This window comes from Heteronotia binoei, chromosome 13 (genome assembly GCF_032191835.1).
Source record: "Heteronotia binoei isolate CCM8104 ecotype False Entrance Well chromosome 13, APGP_CSIRO_Hbin_v1, whole genome shotgun sequence".
NCBI lineage: Eukaryota > Metazoa > Chordata > Lepidosauria > Squamata > Gekkonidae > Heteronotia > Heteronotia binoei.
The window spans coordinates 32,863,833-32,880,220 of record NC_083235.1 but is presented as its reverse complement, the minus strand read 5'-3'; the positions used below and the strand labels follow the sequence as shown (position 1 = coordinate 32,880,220).

Sequence of the window (16,388 nt, the reverse complement as noted above, 5' to 3'; positions counted from 1 at the left end):
CCCACTTTTTGTTGTACAGGGAAGCAGTGTGAGATAGAGCTGTAACCACTCAGTCATTTATGCAGCAAATTAAGACACCAGGAATGCATTTCCTTAACACTGTACAATGGGAGTTCTTGGCTTCAGGAGGCTGAATAGCATCTCCTGTTAGGAACCCTCCAAAAATTTTCCAGAGAGTCTCTGATTTGGCTGCATTGCTGGTTTAAAAGGGTGACTCTTGCTTAATGGTGTGTGTGGGGGGGAATTACTTAGCAATCTTGTTATTGTGTGTTGGTTTGTGTCTTGCCAAATCCCATGCATGTAGGTGGTTCCTGATCTCTGCAGACAGTGAATCCTTCTTTCACAGGGCATTTGATTTCTAAAAATAGAATGCTATGGTAGCTTTTAAAAAAAAACAAAAAAAACCTTTTGCACAAAGCATGTGGTAACTGGGTGGTGGTTTTAATAGGCTTCTACAGCTGCAGGGCTTTTATTGAGCAGGAATGCAGTTCTAGCTGGCTTGGTGTCGGAGGTGTGGCCTAATATGCAAATGTGTTCCTGCTGAGCTTTTTCTGCATTAAAAAAGCCCTGTGTAGCTGTAGCCTATGCCAGGGTTTGTTAACTAGAGTTAGTGCCCAGTATTAGACCAGAAGGAAAAATTAGCATAGCAGGCTTTCAGTATCCACCATTTTGTTTCCAGTTCCTTCTGCTGAATGTATGTAAATGCATATTGCTGCTTTTGTGGGGTTTGTAACTGTACACTTACACAGTTGCTGATTTTTCTGCTCACTTTGAATATAAGGCATTGCTGTCCCTGGTGTGGAAAAAGGGAGCAGAGGTTCAGATTAGGGCTTTCTCTCTTCTCTTCACCAACCTATCTTGTGCCTCAGTTTCCCAAGCTGATTAGATTTGGAAAAATAAAATGTCTCTCTTTCCTGGTTATAGATACTGTTTCTCCATCAGTCTTAGAAGTTGAGTGAAATAAAACAGGAGTCCCATGACACTTCAAAGACTATTGAAATTATCCCTGCATAAGCTTTTGTGAATCAGAGCTTGCTTCATTGAATGCCTTGGAGTATGTCTCTATCAGGCCATTCTGTATACAAAACAGAATGGTGGTGGTGAGGGGGTTGCAAAGGGAGGCCAGGTCAAAACAAGATCTGGTCCAAAGACTAATCGACTCACTGATCGGTAATCAGTGGGTATGACACACGCCCGGCTGTTGTTAAATAGGCAAAACCTGTTACATGTTGAAATGAGATGAGCAGATTCAATAGGAAGTTACAAAGATACAGATGAAATCATGAACATCTATAAAGGGTAGGATATGTGAGATATTAGCAAGCTACAGTGAGTTAGGAAGCAGTCTGAATCGCCCCGACTAGCCTGAGCTTGTGAGAGCTTGGAAGCTAAGCCGGCTTTGCCCTGGATGGTACTTTGATGGGGGAACACCAAGAAAGATGAGTTGCTACGCAGAGGCAGCTACAAACTACCTCTACTCATTTCTTGCTTTCAGAACCCCATGAAGGGTCACTATACGTTGGTTGTGATTTGACAGGTCTTAATTTAGTTAGGAATTCTAGTTCCCTATTTAGCTCCAGCTGGTGTATTTGTCATGAATTTGTTCATTCTAATTCAGCAATTTTGTGTCGGTTCTCCCTTTGAAGTTCCCTTATCCAGTGTGTGTAGCTTTGGGTGCCGTTAGAACAGGCTTCAATGGGATAGTGTTTCTGGCAGTATTTGTTTATTTTATTGCATTTATATCCCACCCTCCCTTGCCGGGCTCAGGGCAGCTAGCAACAGTTAACAATTTGATAACAGATTTAAATTATCACAATAAAACATTATTAAAATATTAAAAGCAGTTTTAAATACAGTTTCAGTTTCAGATGGCATTCTGTCTGGTTCAAAATAATTTATGTTAATGCTGTGGGATGGTGGATACTGCGCACCCCTGTAGATGTTTGGAGCACCTCCCGTTAGTTATTAAAAGCCTGCCTAAACAGGTATGTCTTACAGGCTCTGCGGAATTGTGGCAAATCCCACAGGGCCCTGGTCTTTTCAGGGAGGGCATTCCAGAGGGCAGGCACAGCCACGGAGAAGGCTCTTGCCCTCGTAGTAGTCAGACAGGCATCCTTTAGCCCAGGGATCTTTAACAGATTTAACAAACGTAGTGTTAACTTGGAATGAAAGCTACGTTTCAAGTCCAAAATATTCTGAATTTATTTTCTGTATCCTTGAACAATTTCATTTATTTCATAACCTTCAGCTCAGAGCCCTTCAACAGATGAATAAACTGCCTGACTCTTTCCCCCCTCCCCTTGACAACTTCTATACAGTGGAGGAGAGGGAGAAAAATTGTGGTTTGATTGAACACGTATTCTCCTTAAATTGAACACACATTCTCCTTTTTCTCACAATGTTTGTGCCTAGGTCCCACGAATTATCTTATGGCTGATGGTGGAACTGGCTATCATTGGGTCCGATATGCAAGAAGTTATTGGTTCAGCCATTGCTATTCACCTCCTGTCTGCTGGGAAGTAAGTCAGCTGTTTTATTGTCTTGAGTACTGGGGCTGAGGTGTAAGTATCTTCCTACAAATTCTGGTAGAGTCACCAAGAAAAATAATTCCTCAGTATTGTCTTCTCTTACTGGCAGCAGCTCTTCAGGGCCTCAGGTAGAGATTTTTCCCCATCAAATGTTACCTGATCCTTTCAACTGGAGATGCTAGGCATTGAACCTGGAATTTTCTTCAAGCAGAGCAGATTGCCCCATCATGGAGTTAATGCCTTTCCTTTACAAAGATGAGTAATTCAGGTGGGTTGCCACATTGGTTTGAAGCACCAGAACAAAGATGGAGTCCAGTGGCAATTTTAAGACCTACAAAGTTTAATTCTGGGTATAAGGTTTTGTGTGCATGCACACTTTTTCAGATACTCAGATATTCAAAGGTGAGGAATGGCCTATCCCTTTGTATAAGCTGGCATTTCTGAATATTGAACTGCACAGGCTGTGCTATTTCAGAATATAGAGGGGAAGACTCAATTTTTGAATTAACCGCCATGACAGCTTATGTCTGCATGTAGAAGCCTAATGTGTCAAGAAGAAGCTACAACAATTTTCTTTAGCTTGCAGCCTTCCATGTTCTGGGAGGGGGCATTTTTGGAGTGTGTGGGTGTGTGTCTTTCTTGCTTAAATGTTCCTGCATAGGACTTCCCATTCTGCAGTCTGAAATACTACTATCTTAGGGGAGCTGTACCATGTGGAATGTCTGAATGTATATAGTTCAGTTCTCTGTCTACTACAGAAGCAAGGCCCTGTTGACACAGACATTAGATGTGTTGAAGGACTGAGAAGTCTCAAATTAGTTTTAAGTTCTGAATTTTTCTGAGTCTTGACCTCCCTAGTCTGTGTTTCATGTTACAGTCCTGTTTCTTTCTGTTACTTCTGTGAGTGCGTTTTGTAAAATTTTGGTGCAATACTTATCCTTTTGGATTCCTTAACCCAGTCACCTCTGTATCTTCCTTCGTGATCTTCTGTTTTGCTGCTCTTTGTGTCTGAAACTGCTTTCCTTTCTCTCTTTATGACACTGCTTTTTAAAATTCCCCATCAGAGTCCTTCTTGAAGAGTCACTTCCTCAGCAATGCCCTTTCCTGATCTGTATTAATCTTGGTCTAGGGCAGGGGTGGCCAAACTTGCTTAACGTAAGAGCCATATAGAATAAATGTCAGATGTTTGAGAGCCACAAGAAGGCAGGCAGGCAGGAAAATAGATGGGGGACGGGTGTGAGAGGTAGAAAGAAAGTAACTTTAACTTTAAATGCATTCTCCAAGCTACCAGCTGACTTGACTTGAAGTGATTTAGAGACAAATGCCTTCTCCAAGTCAGCTGACGGGGCAGTGGGGGCTTTGAGAGCCACACAATATGTGTGAAAGAGCCACAGTTTGGCCATCCCTGGTCTAGGGGAAACTTGTGTCTTGGTCATGTGACAAACTGCTACAGCCAAACTATTCTTTCTCTGGCAAGGCTGTTCCACCCTAGTGATGATTTCATTTTAGGAACATAAGAGAAGCCTTGTTGGATCAGGCCAATGGCCCATGCAGTCCAACACTCTGTGTCACACAGTGGCCAAAAAACCCATCAATATGATAGTGCCATCAAGAGGTCCAACAGTGGGGCTAGAAGCCCTTCCACTGTGCTCCCCCCTCTAAGCACAAGAATACAGAGCATTTTGAACCTTCTCTGCATATTTCCATACATTATGGAAGTGTTTGCCCGCTCCAGAATTACTAATTTTGGAAGGGGTGTTGAAAGACCTGAGTCAAATTGAGGTGACAAGAGAGGAGATCCTACAACTGATTGACGAATTAAAAACTAATGAGTCACCAGGTCCATATGGCATACATCCAAGAGTTCTGAAAGAACTCAAAGTTGAACTTGTGGATCTCCTGACAAAAATATGTAATCTTTCATTGAAATCTGCCTCCATTCCTGAGGACTGGAAGGTAGCAAATGTCACCCGCATCTTTAAAAAGGGTTCCAGAGAAGATCCGGGAAATTACAGGCCAGTCAGTCTGACTTCAATACCGGGAAAGTTGGTAGAAAGCATTATCAAGGACAGAATGCGTAGGCACATTGATGAACACAGGTTATTGAGGAAGACTCAGCATGGGTTCTGTAAGGGAAGCTGTTGCCTCACTAACCTGTTACAGTTCTTTGAGGGGGCGAACAAACATGTGGACAAAGGGGACCCAATAGATGTTGTTTACCTTGACTTCCAGAAAGCTATTGATAAAGTTCCTCATCAAAGGCTCCTTAGTAAGCTCGAGAGTCATGGAGTAAAAGGACAGGTCCTCTTGTGGATCAAAAACTGGCTAATTAATAGGAAGCAGAGAGTGAGTATAAATGGGCAGTCTTCACAGTGGAGGACGGTAAGCAGTGGGGTGCTGCAGGGCTCAGTACTGGGTCCCATGCTCTTTATGTTCATTAATGATCTGGAGTTGGGAGTAAGCAGTGAAGTGGCCAAGTTTGCAGATGACACTAAATTGTTGAGGGTGGTGAAAACCAGAGAGGATTGTGAGTGCAGAAAAGGGCAACTAGAATGATTAAAGGTTTGGAACACTTTCCCTATGAAGAAAGGTTAAAACTCTTGAGGCTCTTTAGCTTGGAGAAATGTCGACTGCAAGGTGACATGATACAGGTTTACAAGATTATGCATAGGATGGAGAAAGTAGAGAAATAAGTACTTTTCTCCCTTTCTCACAATACAAGAACTCACGGACATTCAATGAAATTGCTGAGCAGTCAAGTTAAAACGGATAAAAGGAAGTACTTCTTCACCCAAAGGGTGATTAACATGTGGAATTCACTGCTACAGGAGGTGGAGGCGGCTACTAGCATAGCCAGCTTTAAGAGGGGATTGGATAAAAATATGGAGCAGAGGTCTATCAGTGGCTATTAGCCACAGTATGTGTGTGTGCATATATATATGTGTGTGTGTGTATATATATATACACACACACACATATTGGCCACTGTGTGACACACAGTGTTGGATTGGATGGGCCATTGGGCTGATCCAACGTGGCTTCTCTTATGTTCTTATGTTTAGAGATGGCTGGGTCAGAACCTGTACATAATGTTTGAAATGTAGCAGCATCATTGAAAATGGGAGGGTTCGGGCTTCAGCCAGGCATATACAGCAGTAGCAGGGAGGTTGTCAGTGAATGGCTTTTCTCCTGTTCTTCTGAAGCTGGAAACATGTACCATTTCACTCAGAAAACAAAACTGCTCAATGGTCCGTGATTAAAGTGTTTTTCTCTTATCTGGGTCATTTATTGAACATTGTATGAGGTTTTTTGTTTTGCCATCAAGTCACAGCTGACTTAGGGCTACTCCCACAGGATTTTCAAGACAAGAGACATTCATAGGTAGCTTGCCTTTGCCTGCCTCTATGTTGTGACCCTGGACTCCTTTGGTGAATAATCTCCTTTCTGAATACTAATCAGAGCTGACCCTGCTTAGCTTCTGAGATATGATGAGATTGGGCTGCATGGTTTATATTGTATTCTAAATTGATCATATCTTGCAAACAGATTTGGGGTTCATTGTGACAAAAAAAAAGTTGGGTTGAAATATTTTACTAGTACTGAATTAGGAGTCCCCCAATCTCTTGCCTCTAAACTTAGCAACCTCCCCAAACAAAACCTCAAGGTACGTTTACACTCTTCTGTGTCACTCTGATTTCTCCCAAAATGGTGATAAAGGCATCCCTTATAATGAGGACAAAGGAAAGAAGAGTAACATGGTCATGGTGGGGAGAGAAACCTGGCAGAGAGGGGGGAGGCATTGTCTGTATGTGATGAACAATGCCTTGTTTTAATTGTCACAAAGTACTCAAATTATTGGGGTGAGAAGCAGGAACTTTTAATGAATGTTGCAACCGTCGCTATCCCCCAATAGGTTTCTGAGAACAATAACTGCAAGGGGATCACACAGAACAGACTTCCTGTAATTCAAGCACTTTTCTGTTTTATAACTCACAGTCATTAAAATAGTGATTTCTGTATATGTGCACAAGCCCAGAGATGAAGGGGCGAGAATTCTCAGTGACTGCTCTGTATGTGAGGAATGCTTGTCTGAACTGTGATAGAAACAGATGTATTTGGAGCAGTAAGAAATCAACAGATCCCCTTTTGTCTTCCTGCAGGGTCCCTCTGTGGGGTGGGGTTCTCATAACCATTGCTGACACGTTCATGTTTCTCTTCCTGGACAAATATGGTAAGTGGCTTTAATTTAAATAAGTTCTTGTTCAGGAACTCCTTTGCGCATATTAGGCCACAAACCCCTGATGTAGCCAATCCTCCTGGAGCATACAGTAGGCCGTGTACTAAGAGCCCTGTGAACTGCTGGGGGATTGGCTACATCAGGGGTGTGTGGCCTAATATGCAAAGGAGTTCCTGCTACAAAAAAAGCATTGGTGGCAGCTGCCATAAAAGGAAGATTTTTAAGAACTTGCACAGCTAATCAAATCTCCAGTGACCAGTCAGAAGTCTGGCTCGGCAAAAGCCCCATCTGGCCCTGCTAATAATTAATGGCACTTCTCAGTGACAATGCTGAGAATGCCATTGTTAGAGTCGCCAGTTCTGGCTCAGGAAATACCTGGAGCTTTGAGGGGAGTGTCTGGGGAGTGGAGGGAGTTCAGCAGCCATGTGACCCCATATGGTTTTCAAGGCAAGGGACATTCAGAGGTGGTTTCCTGCCTCCACATCACAGCCCTGGTTTTCCTTGGAGGTCTCCCATCAGAATACTTGTTTAGCTTCCCTACTTAGCTTCCAAGATCTGACCAGATAGGGCTAGTCTAGGCTGTGCAGGTCAGCCTAGGACTTCTTGCGTTCCTCCTAGATTAATGGTGTACTGTAGAGTCTACCCTCTGAAACTGCCATGTCCTCCAGGGGAACTGGAGATGAGTTATAACTCCAGGAGAACTCCAGGCCCAATCTTGAATTTGGCAACCCTAGCCATTTTTAGTTATCATCCAGACATCTCCTTTATGTCCATTGAAGCAGTGCAATTTTGCAGGACTTTGGGGTGCTCACCTGACTTTGAAGAGTATGGTGCAGGAAGTTGCTTCTGTTTTTTAAAAGGCACATAGCAAAATCTTTACTGGCAATGTGGAATGAGTTGCCTAATTCTCTGAAGCTTCCCAACATGTTTTGCAAAGCTTGTGAATACCATTAGCATGATGTGTTGAGTGGCAAGCAAAACCCCCCAAACATGCAGCTTTTCCTGTTGCTGCAACAATTGGTTATCAGGTGCTACTTATTTCATAATAGAGAACCAGCCTTTGGTGCTTGACCTCTAATGCCCCTTGGAATTGGGTGGAATTTTATCTCTCTCAGGCTATAGTCCCATCCACCTTTACCTTGGGAGCCAGTCTGATTGAACTCTGTGGTCTTTGTTTTTGTATGCATACGGGTAAGGTGGGAAGAACTTCCAGATTGTGTCTCAGATCCACCAGAGCAGTACCACAAACAGAACAATTTCCATTTGTAGAGCATGACTTTCTGACCTCCCATTTCCACTGCCATTCCAAATGTCCTTCCCCTGCGGAAGTGGAGGGGACAAGAAAGTAGCATTCCACAGCTAGAAATCATTCCATCCACAGAACTGCTGTGATAGAACCAAGGCTGTGTTTTGCATAATAAATAAGATGCTCAGTATTGTTGGGTGTTGCAGAGAACTGTTGGAGATTTTTTGTTTCACCCCATCTCTCAAATAGCAATATTGCACTTTCTGGAGAAAATATTCTGCTGTTCCTGCCAACCCACTCAGGTTTATTGGTTCTATTGTGCATAAAGCATTATGTGACTTAGGCCTCTGACCTTGCTAATGAGGAAAGGCACAATACTGCCTCCCTGTTTATTCTCCCCTCTGTGCCATTTCATAACTTTTCTCCTTTTTTTTTTTGGATTTGTCTTGATTCCTGTAAAACCTGTTTCCTTCTGCTATATTACTTAAAGGCCAAGAGTGCGGGTGTGGCCTTTAAAAATCCAATACCAGTAGAGAAAGTGTGCCATAACAGTGAACTGTTGTTTCCCTTCCTTTCCATTCTGGTTTCTCTTCCTTTCCATTCTGCACTATTGGTGCAGGTTATTTTTTTTCTTGTTTATTTAGGTACATATTAAGATGACAGCAGGGATGAATGTGTGTGGATGACATACAACAGGAGTCCCCAGTTTTTGAGCCTGCAGGCACCTTTAGAATTCTAGCACACATGGTTTACTCAGGCACAAAATGGCTGCCCCAAGAGGTGGAGCCAACCACAAAATGGCTGCTGTGTCTTATCTTCAATTACGCAGTGAAGATCCTGGTGCATTGGTGGCAGCTGCCATCAAAGCAACAGTTTCAAGAACTTGCACAGCCAATCAAATCCCCAGTGGCTAGTCAGAAGTCTGGCTCGGCCAAAGCCCTATCCAGCCCTGCCTGCTTTCTAAAAGGCAAGTGCCAAGAAAGGGATTTCTGGGTGCCAGGAAAGGGATCTGTGGGTACCATGGTACCCACAAGCACCACGTTAGGGATCCTTGCTTTACAGGATATGATGATATTAATTACAGTTATGTAAAATGTTATCCTAAGATTGTGTAAGCAAATGCCCATTGCAGCGTTATTATTTTATTATGCCTGTCTTGGGAGGGCACAGTAAATCTTCTGACTGCTAACTGGTGCACATGTGTCTGTCATTTTCAGGCTTGAGAAAACTGGAGGCATTTTTCGGCTTCCTGATTACTGTTATGGCCATTATGTTTGGATACGAGGTAACCCTGATTTTGAATATTGAGATTGGCAATTAACTTCTTTGAACATTCTGCTGAGCTTTCCTAGTCTGTTGGCACAACAGAAACTCTTGCAATACAGGAAGTGTTTCTACCCTAGAACAGGTGTTATTAAAGTGGCCTTGATGTGTGATGTTAGCAAGCACTACTTACATTTTTGTGACCACATATGAATTTCTGGTGGCCACTGTAGATCTTCCTCTTTCGGAGGAGTGTTTCTGACACCCACAGCCCAACTTCATATCAATAAAGGGCTGTTGTTTGTGTTCAGTGTTCCGCTAAGCATTTTAGACTCTTCTAGTAATTGGGTGTCTTTGACAAATGAGAGTTCCAGGTTGCAACTTTCTTGAGGAGGTTTCTCAGCTATTTAGATACCATTTTCAGAGAGTAAACCAGGGGACACCAACCTTTTTGAGTCTGTGAGCATGAGCACCTTTAGAATTCTGACAGAGTGTGGTGGGCATGACCTCAAAATGGCTGCCACAGGAGGTGGAGTGAACCACAGAATGGCTGCCACAGCTTGCTTTCAGTCACACAGTGAAGATCCTTGTGGTTGCAGTAGCAGCTACTGCCAAAGCAACATTTTTAAAACTACACAGTCATTTGAAACTCCAGTGGCCAATGAGAAGCCTTGCTGAGCAAAAGCCCCCCTTGGCTCCACCTACTTTCTATAAACACTTGATGGACATCGGGAAAAGTGTCAGCAGCTGCCATGATGCCCACTGGCACCACATTGGGGATGCCTGGAGTAAGAGAACCTCAGGTGTCTTTCTTATTCTTATATGTATCAAAGGACAGAGTTCCTTAGAGAACAAAAATCAACTTTAAAATCTTAATACTATACTTGTTCCAGGGAAACCCCCTCCCCCAATCTTTCCTCAGGCTGTTTGAAGCAGTCCCCTCTCCCTCAAGAGCAGCATTTTAGCAAGCATTTTGGGTTGCATGGGGGTAGGGGGAGTGAGGAAGGCCTGCTCTGCTGATGGAAATCCCTTCATTTAGCAGACATTTTCTATTGGATTCAAGCTAGGGTCTGAGCCGGGAAATACCTGAAGAGTTGAGAGGTAGAATCTCGAGAAGGCTGTGTTTGAAGAAGAGAGAGACCTCAACAGCATCTACCCTCTAATACAACCATTCCCCCCCCCCCCCCCAGGAAACTGATTTTGGTCACCTGGAGATCAACTGTAATAGCAGGAGATCTCCAGGTGCCACCTAAAAGTTGACAACCTAATTCAAGATGATAATTTTAAACTAAATAAAGTCTAGAGGGAGGGCAGTAATGCATTCCTAAGCATAAACATGTATAATTTCCCAAGTTAATTCATAGGCATTTAAGGTTTAAAAAATGGTTGTGAAAGTGCTGTAGTAAAACAGTATGGGCTTAGATGAATCCAATGGCCTTGCCCCAAGCAGCTCCTTATATTATCACCACATTACAAGCTATTAAACTGGATGGAACTCTTCCTTGAAGCGGATATTTAAAGTCTGACCTTTTACCTTGCTTTCCAAGTTGAGTGATTTCTTAACTGCCTTATGGTGGCTCTCCCACCAGAACCAGACCTCTGCATTGGCCTAGGCCAGTGTGAATGGCTATTGTTACCTCAGCAAGACTAATTCATGTTCTGTGTGTGTTCCACAGTATGGTACAGTAAAACCAAACCAGGCTGAGCTGCTAAAAGGGATGTTTGTGCCGTACTGCGATAAATGTGGCCCTCCTCAGCTGGAACAAGCTGTGGGGATCGTGGGTGCTGTCATCATGCCCCACAACATGTACCTGCATTCTGCTTTGGTTAAGGTAAGGTGTATTCTCCCCACCACCACCGCTACCAAGAGCATTCTTGAGCATTGCACAAGTCTCACAGATGCCATGTGAAGTATGCCTAACTTCACGTGGTTGTCATGAGAATAAAATGGGGCTAGAGACTATATGTGCCACTCCAGGGTAATATAAAGAAGCAGGAGTACCAACTTCTCTTTGAAGAGTCACAATACTTCAGTTCTTGCACTTTCTGTAAAGATTATAAAGCACCCCTCAGCCTCCTCCCCATATAGTCTCTGTTCATTTTCTGCTATTGGAAGCAGAACAAAGAACAGGCCTGCACTGTCCTCACAGGGATTCCCTTGGATTTATTTTTCATTGTAAGGGAAAGCAGCATAAAAATAAGGCATATTTTTACATTGAGACTGGACTACTGTCATACATTTCACATTGCAGCTCTCCACAACATCTGGAAACTGCCATTTGTGTGCTGTTTCAGTGCTGTTGTGGTATAAGGGTTAGAGTATTGGCCTAGGACTGAAGAGACCTGAGGGCAAATCAGCTGCTAGGTGCCTTTTGAGGGCAAAAGACTGCTAGGTGCCTTTTGGCCAGTCACATTCTCTCAGCCTAACCTACCTCACATGGTTGCTGGTAACAAATATTATGTTCTGAAAATGACTAGGTAGGCTTCGTTCTTTAAATACTGTGTTATCTCCTGGACTTGTGGTGACCATGATTAATGAGGGAAGATAACAGAGGAGTATTGCACAAATCACTGTTAAGAACTGGCCTCATGGAGTTTTGGATTGATGTTGGTTTGTTGGTGATGCGTGTTGCAAGATCTAAGAGCTATAAGGGTCAAGCTATAGCAAATAAAATTATACCACAATAAATATTTGTTATAAGATCTACACAAAAATGTAATTTAAAATTACTTAGATTTTTGTGTGTGACACAGAATGTTGGACTGGATGGGCCATTGGCCTGATCTAACATGGCTTCTCTTATGTTCTTAATTTTATTTGCTGTAGCTTCACCCTTGTAGCATTCTCAGTAAATTTCGAGTTGAGTTTGTTTCCCCCTTATCCTTTGTTTGCAAAATCTAAGCACCATTTAACCCATCCTGTGCTTAACTTTTGATGGAGGTTTAGAATTTTCAGAAGTGCCTTCTGGTACCTAAATACCAAGTCATGACATGGAACTCTTTTAACAGCTTTTCTTCCAACCTAGATGACCCTGTTGCTTTTCTCTCTAGTCTCGGCAGATTGATCGGTCCAACAAGAAAGAAGTTAGCGAGGCGAACAAATATTTCTTCATAGAGTCCTGTGTTGCCCTCTTTGTCTCCTTTATCATCAATGTCTTTGTTGTCTCGGTCTTTGCAGAAGCTTTCTTTGGTCAAACCAATGCGGAAGTGGTGAGTCTTCCTCTTTCTCTTCCTGCTGTGGCCCTTTTTTTCCCTGGGGCAACTTTCAATTGATTACTAGAAGGCAAAGAATTTTTATTGCAGTAACCACAAGATCTTAGAACAAGTGCACCTTTAAGCCCAACTAAGTTTTATTCATAATGTAAGCTTTTGTATGCTCTTAAGCAGACTTCATCAGACAATAGAACAAAGCAGTAGACAAGTGCACCTATAAGACCAACTAAGTTTTATTCATAATGTAAGCTTTTGTATGCTCTTAAGCATTCAGAATGTAAGCTTTCATATGTTCTTAAGCAGACTTGATCAGACAAAGTCTGATGAAGTCTGCTTAAAGAGCATACGAAAGCTTACATTCTGAATAAAACTTAGTTGGTCTTAAAGGTGCACTTGTCTATTGCTTTGTTCTGTTGCTTCAGACCAACACGGCTGCCTACTGGGATCTATCTACAAGATCTTAGATTGAGCTACAACTCTCAGTGACACTAAAGCAAACAAACAAACCTAATTGTTGCTTGCCCCTTTATCCCAGCCCAGAAGAGCTAATAAGACTCTTCTGTCTGCATCTCACAGCCCTCTGAAGCCAGACCAGGCAGCTCCATAGTATTTTTTGCAGCCCACTCTGCAGGATTAGTTCTGCATGGTGCTGTTTGCTAGTGTAGCTCATCAGCATCTGTGGCAATGCTTCTCCTGCTGTTTATGACTTTCAGGACCATTCTTGTCCTTTCCATGCTTAATAGCTGTACTTTCATAACATGGATATTCTTGTGAAAGTGAATTGCTTTTCTGTTTAGGTTGCTCTGTTCTTAATGTGATCCCCTTCCCCTCCCCGAACAGTGCTTCTCCTTTCTGGTACTAAACTAAAATCTCAATTCACTCTAAATCTGTTTGCAGCACAACGTGTGTGCAAATACCAGTATTGAGCATGCTGGACTGTTTCCGTTGAACAATGATTCCCTGGATGTAGATATCTATAAAGGGGTGAGTAGTTTTTTTTTAAGGGCATTCTGCATGGAGGGAAGGAGCTCTCGCCTCTGTACTTTGGGGGTTTTTAGCACCTGCTGCCTTTGACATAAATGGAAGCCATTGCCAGACAAGTGCTTACAAAGCAAACCACTCTCAGTCAAAGCAAGCATTTGTTTCATGTCATACATTTTCATTTAGGACTTCTTTTATGCATCGTAGCCCCCATGGATGGTGAAATCTCTTTCCTGGTACTTAACAAATTGGCAACATTTCATTAATTGCCCAGCGTGGCATAGTGGTTAGGAGTGGTGGACTCTAATCTGGAGACCCAAGCTTGATTCCCCACCCCTCCTCCACATGAAACCTGCTGGGTGACCTTGGGCCAGTCACAGTTCTCTCAGAACTCTCTCAGCCTCACCTACATAAAGTACCTATGGGAACAGGAGGGGAAGGAGACTGTAATCTGCTTTGAGACTCCTTAGGCTAGAGAAAAGCAAAGTATAAAAACCAACTCTTCTTCTACAAAGCACCCATGAAGCAGTGGCAAATCATGATTAGGGATGGGTAGAAACTGGGGAAATTCTGTTCAGTTCATGGCATGCCTGGTTTGTGAACCATGAACCTTCATGAATTTTTAGCCACCGGTTCACTTCATGAGGTTCACAACATGGTAGAAGCAACCCCTCCCCACAGCATGCTAGAGGCACCAAACTTGCAGGGGATCTCTGGCTGACTCTTCTTTACCTTCCTTTAAAATATGGTGAGGATGGGATATATGGGATCAAAGTTATAGCCTCCTCCAAGAAGGTGCCCCCAGGAAAATGCTTTCTGGGGGAATGACAGTCGGCAGGTGGTCATTTTGACAGGCACAGGTTCAGGAGTGCATAGAATGGATCCTGTGCAAATAAGAGAGGTCAAAGTCTCAGGGGACTGCCCCCAGATGCTCCTCTACGTGCCCTCCAAGGTCCACCCCCCTGTTGCTTTGAAGTTTGTTAAACATTTTGATTGAGAAGAGAGAGTCTGTCTGGAAATGTATCCATTCATGAACCAGCATAAATCACCACTAACAGCTTGAAAGTTCATGCTAGTTGACCTGTCACAAACTTCACTATGTGAACCATGAACTGGCCAGAATTCACCACAAACTTCAGCTCATGAGCCGGTTCATACCCATTCCTAATTGTGATCCACTGCTTGGGTGAGTACTGCTGTGACAGATGAACTGAGGGCTGCATAAAATTTAGCTGCATGTTTGTAAAAAATTTCTGTGTACTCTATGGGCTCAAGGTCCCCTAGTCCTCATGGATGTAGAACCCCAAGAGGTGATGGCTAAAAAGTTATATCCAGTGACATCCAATGATGTAACATTTGGCTTGAAGAGCACTTAGATCCTTTACATGTTTCTCAAAACATTTGTTCCATAAGGGCTAAAAGTAAATGTTACTAAAGAAAATAATGTAGTAGAATAACAGTGCAGATAAACATCTTACATTTATTCTTTTTAAAACCCTTCTGTGTATCAGGGTGTCGTTCTCGGGTGTTATTTTGGTCCTGCTGCTCTCTACATCTGGGCTATTGGGATCCTTGCAGCAGGACAGAGCTCAACAATGACTGGGACCTATTCTGGACAGTTTGTCATGGAGGTATTTTGTCTCTCTTCAGCCACGTTCATTTATATCTATCAACTGGGGGGAGGTTCTTTTTCCCTGTTGGGTTTATACAGACGCAGAAAGCTTAGTTGTTGGTGCCTGGAGAATGGGTTTTAAGTGTCCTCACAGAATCTCTTTGTTCCAGAGCAAGCATCACAGCGATATTGTTTTCTGGCATATAGGGCACCGTGTCAGCTCCTAGACAGTCCTCAATAAGCAGGCCTCTCTCTGGTGTTCAGAGTATTTTATTGATAGACTTATGACAGCGGTATGTCTCTGTGTCAGATCTGGCTTTGAGCCTTGGGGCCAGATCTGTATACCCTCTCCCAGGCTGTTACAAGTTCGCCAGACTTCAGAACAAAAAACCCACACAAAGCAAAGGTAGCAGTTGCTCACCCAGCTCCCCTTGCATGCTAACAGGTGCCAAGACAGTCTCTGAGGAGAAGACAGCATTTCCTTGAATTCCAGACACAAATATCTCTGCCAGGGTAGAATAATTACTTTGTACGTTACAGACAAAAGCAAGGCAAGTAAGGCATAGCAGAGCAAAACTCCTCCAGCATTCCCAATACAGTTACAGCAAGTTCAAGAACCAACAATACTAATGGCAAGGCCCCCTGACATTATGCTGAATAAGCACTGTCTTTAAAATTGCATGCAAGAAAGAGACCCGTGACTACTTCCAAGCAGCCGTGGATTCTCATCTTGTAACAGTGTGTTCATGCAGTCCTCAAAAACTATTAATTTGATTCTTCTGCTTCCTGCATGATCCTGGTCATGCTGCAGGTCATGAAGTCTCAATTAGCAGTATGTGAAATGGGCCACCTACAGGACTCCTGAAAGAATTCTAGCTACCTTTGCCAACCTTCTCTGTTTGTGGCCGCCCCCTTAACAATCCCAAGTCCTATGCACAATAATCTGGACTCTACATAAATTTCACAAGGGGGAGAGAAGAATAAATCATGCACTTGGAAATGTTCATTAACCTAGATGCAGAAGGTAGATATTTTGCTTGGCAAAGTCCCAATTTGTAGGGTCTTGAAAGCCTCAGCCTTCATTTTAAAAAAGCAAGGCAGATTTCTAGCCCTCATTGTTGTGAAAAGAAATCAGAAGTAGAAATGGGTTGTCTTTTAAGAGATATTGGGATGAATTGCCCTTGGACAAGGGCATACTTCTAACAGTCTGGAGTCTCTTTCCGTGTACTGGAGCTTCATTTTTGCTAGCCAGGTTATATAACTTAGTGTGTATAGTATTGTCCAGCTTCTGTCCATACTCTAATAAAT

At 43.0% G+C, this 16,388-nt stretch overlaps 1 protein-coding gene across 3 annotated transcripts in view; it reads left to right on the top strand.

The window, feature by feature from the left end:
- SLC11A2 (solute carrier family 11 member 2) overlaps nucleotides 1-16,388 on the top strand; it is a 67,019-nt gene that overhangs the window by 29,842 nt on the left and 20,789 nt on the right. For all 3 annotated transcript variants that reach the window (XM_060253393.1, XM_060253394.1, XM_060253395.1), the window contains 7 exons: nucleotides 2,413-2,519; nucleotides 6,689-6,759; nucleotides 9,229-9,296; nucleotides 10,951-11,106; nucleotides 12,326-12,484; nucleotides 13,385-13,471; nucleotides 14,980-15,099. In XM_060253393.1, the coding sequence (XP_060109376.1) occupies nucleotides 2,413-2,519; nucleotides 6,689-6,759; nucleotides 9,229-9,296; nucleotides 10,951-11,106; nucleotides 12,326-12,484; nucleotides 13,385-13,471; nucleotides 14,980-15,099 (768 nt within the window). The remainder of the gene's footprint in view (nucleotides 1-2,412; nucleotides 2,520-6,688; nucleotides 6,760-9,228; nucleotides 9,297-10,950; nucleotides 11,107-12,325; nucleotides 12,485-13,384; nucleotides 13,472-14,979; nucleotides 15,100-16,388) is intronic.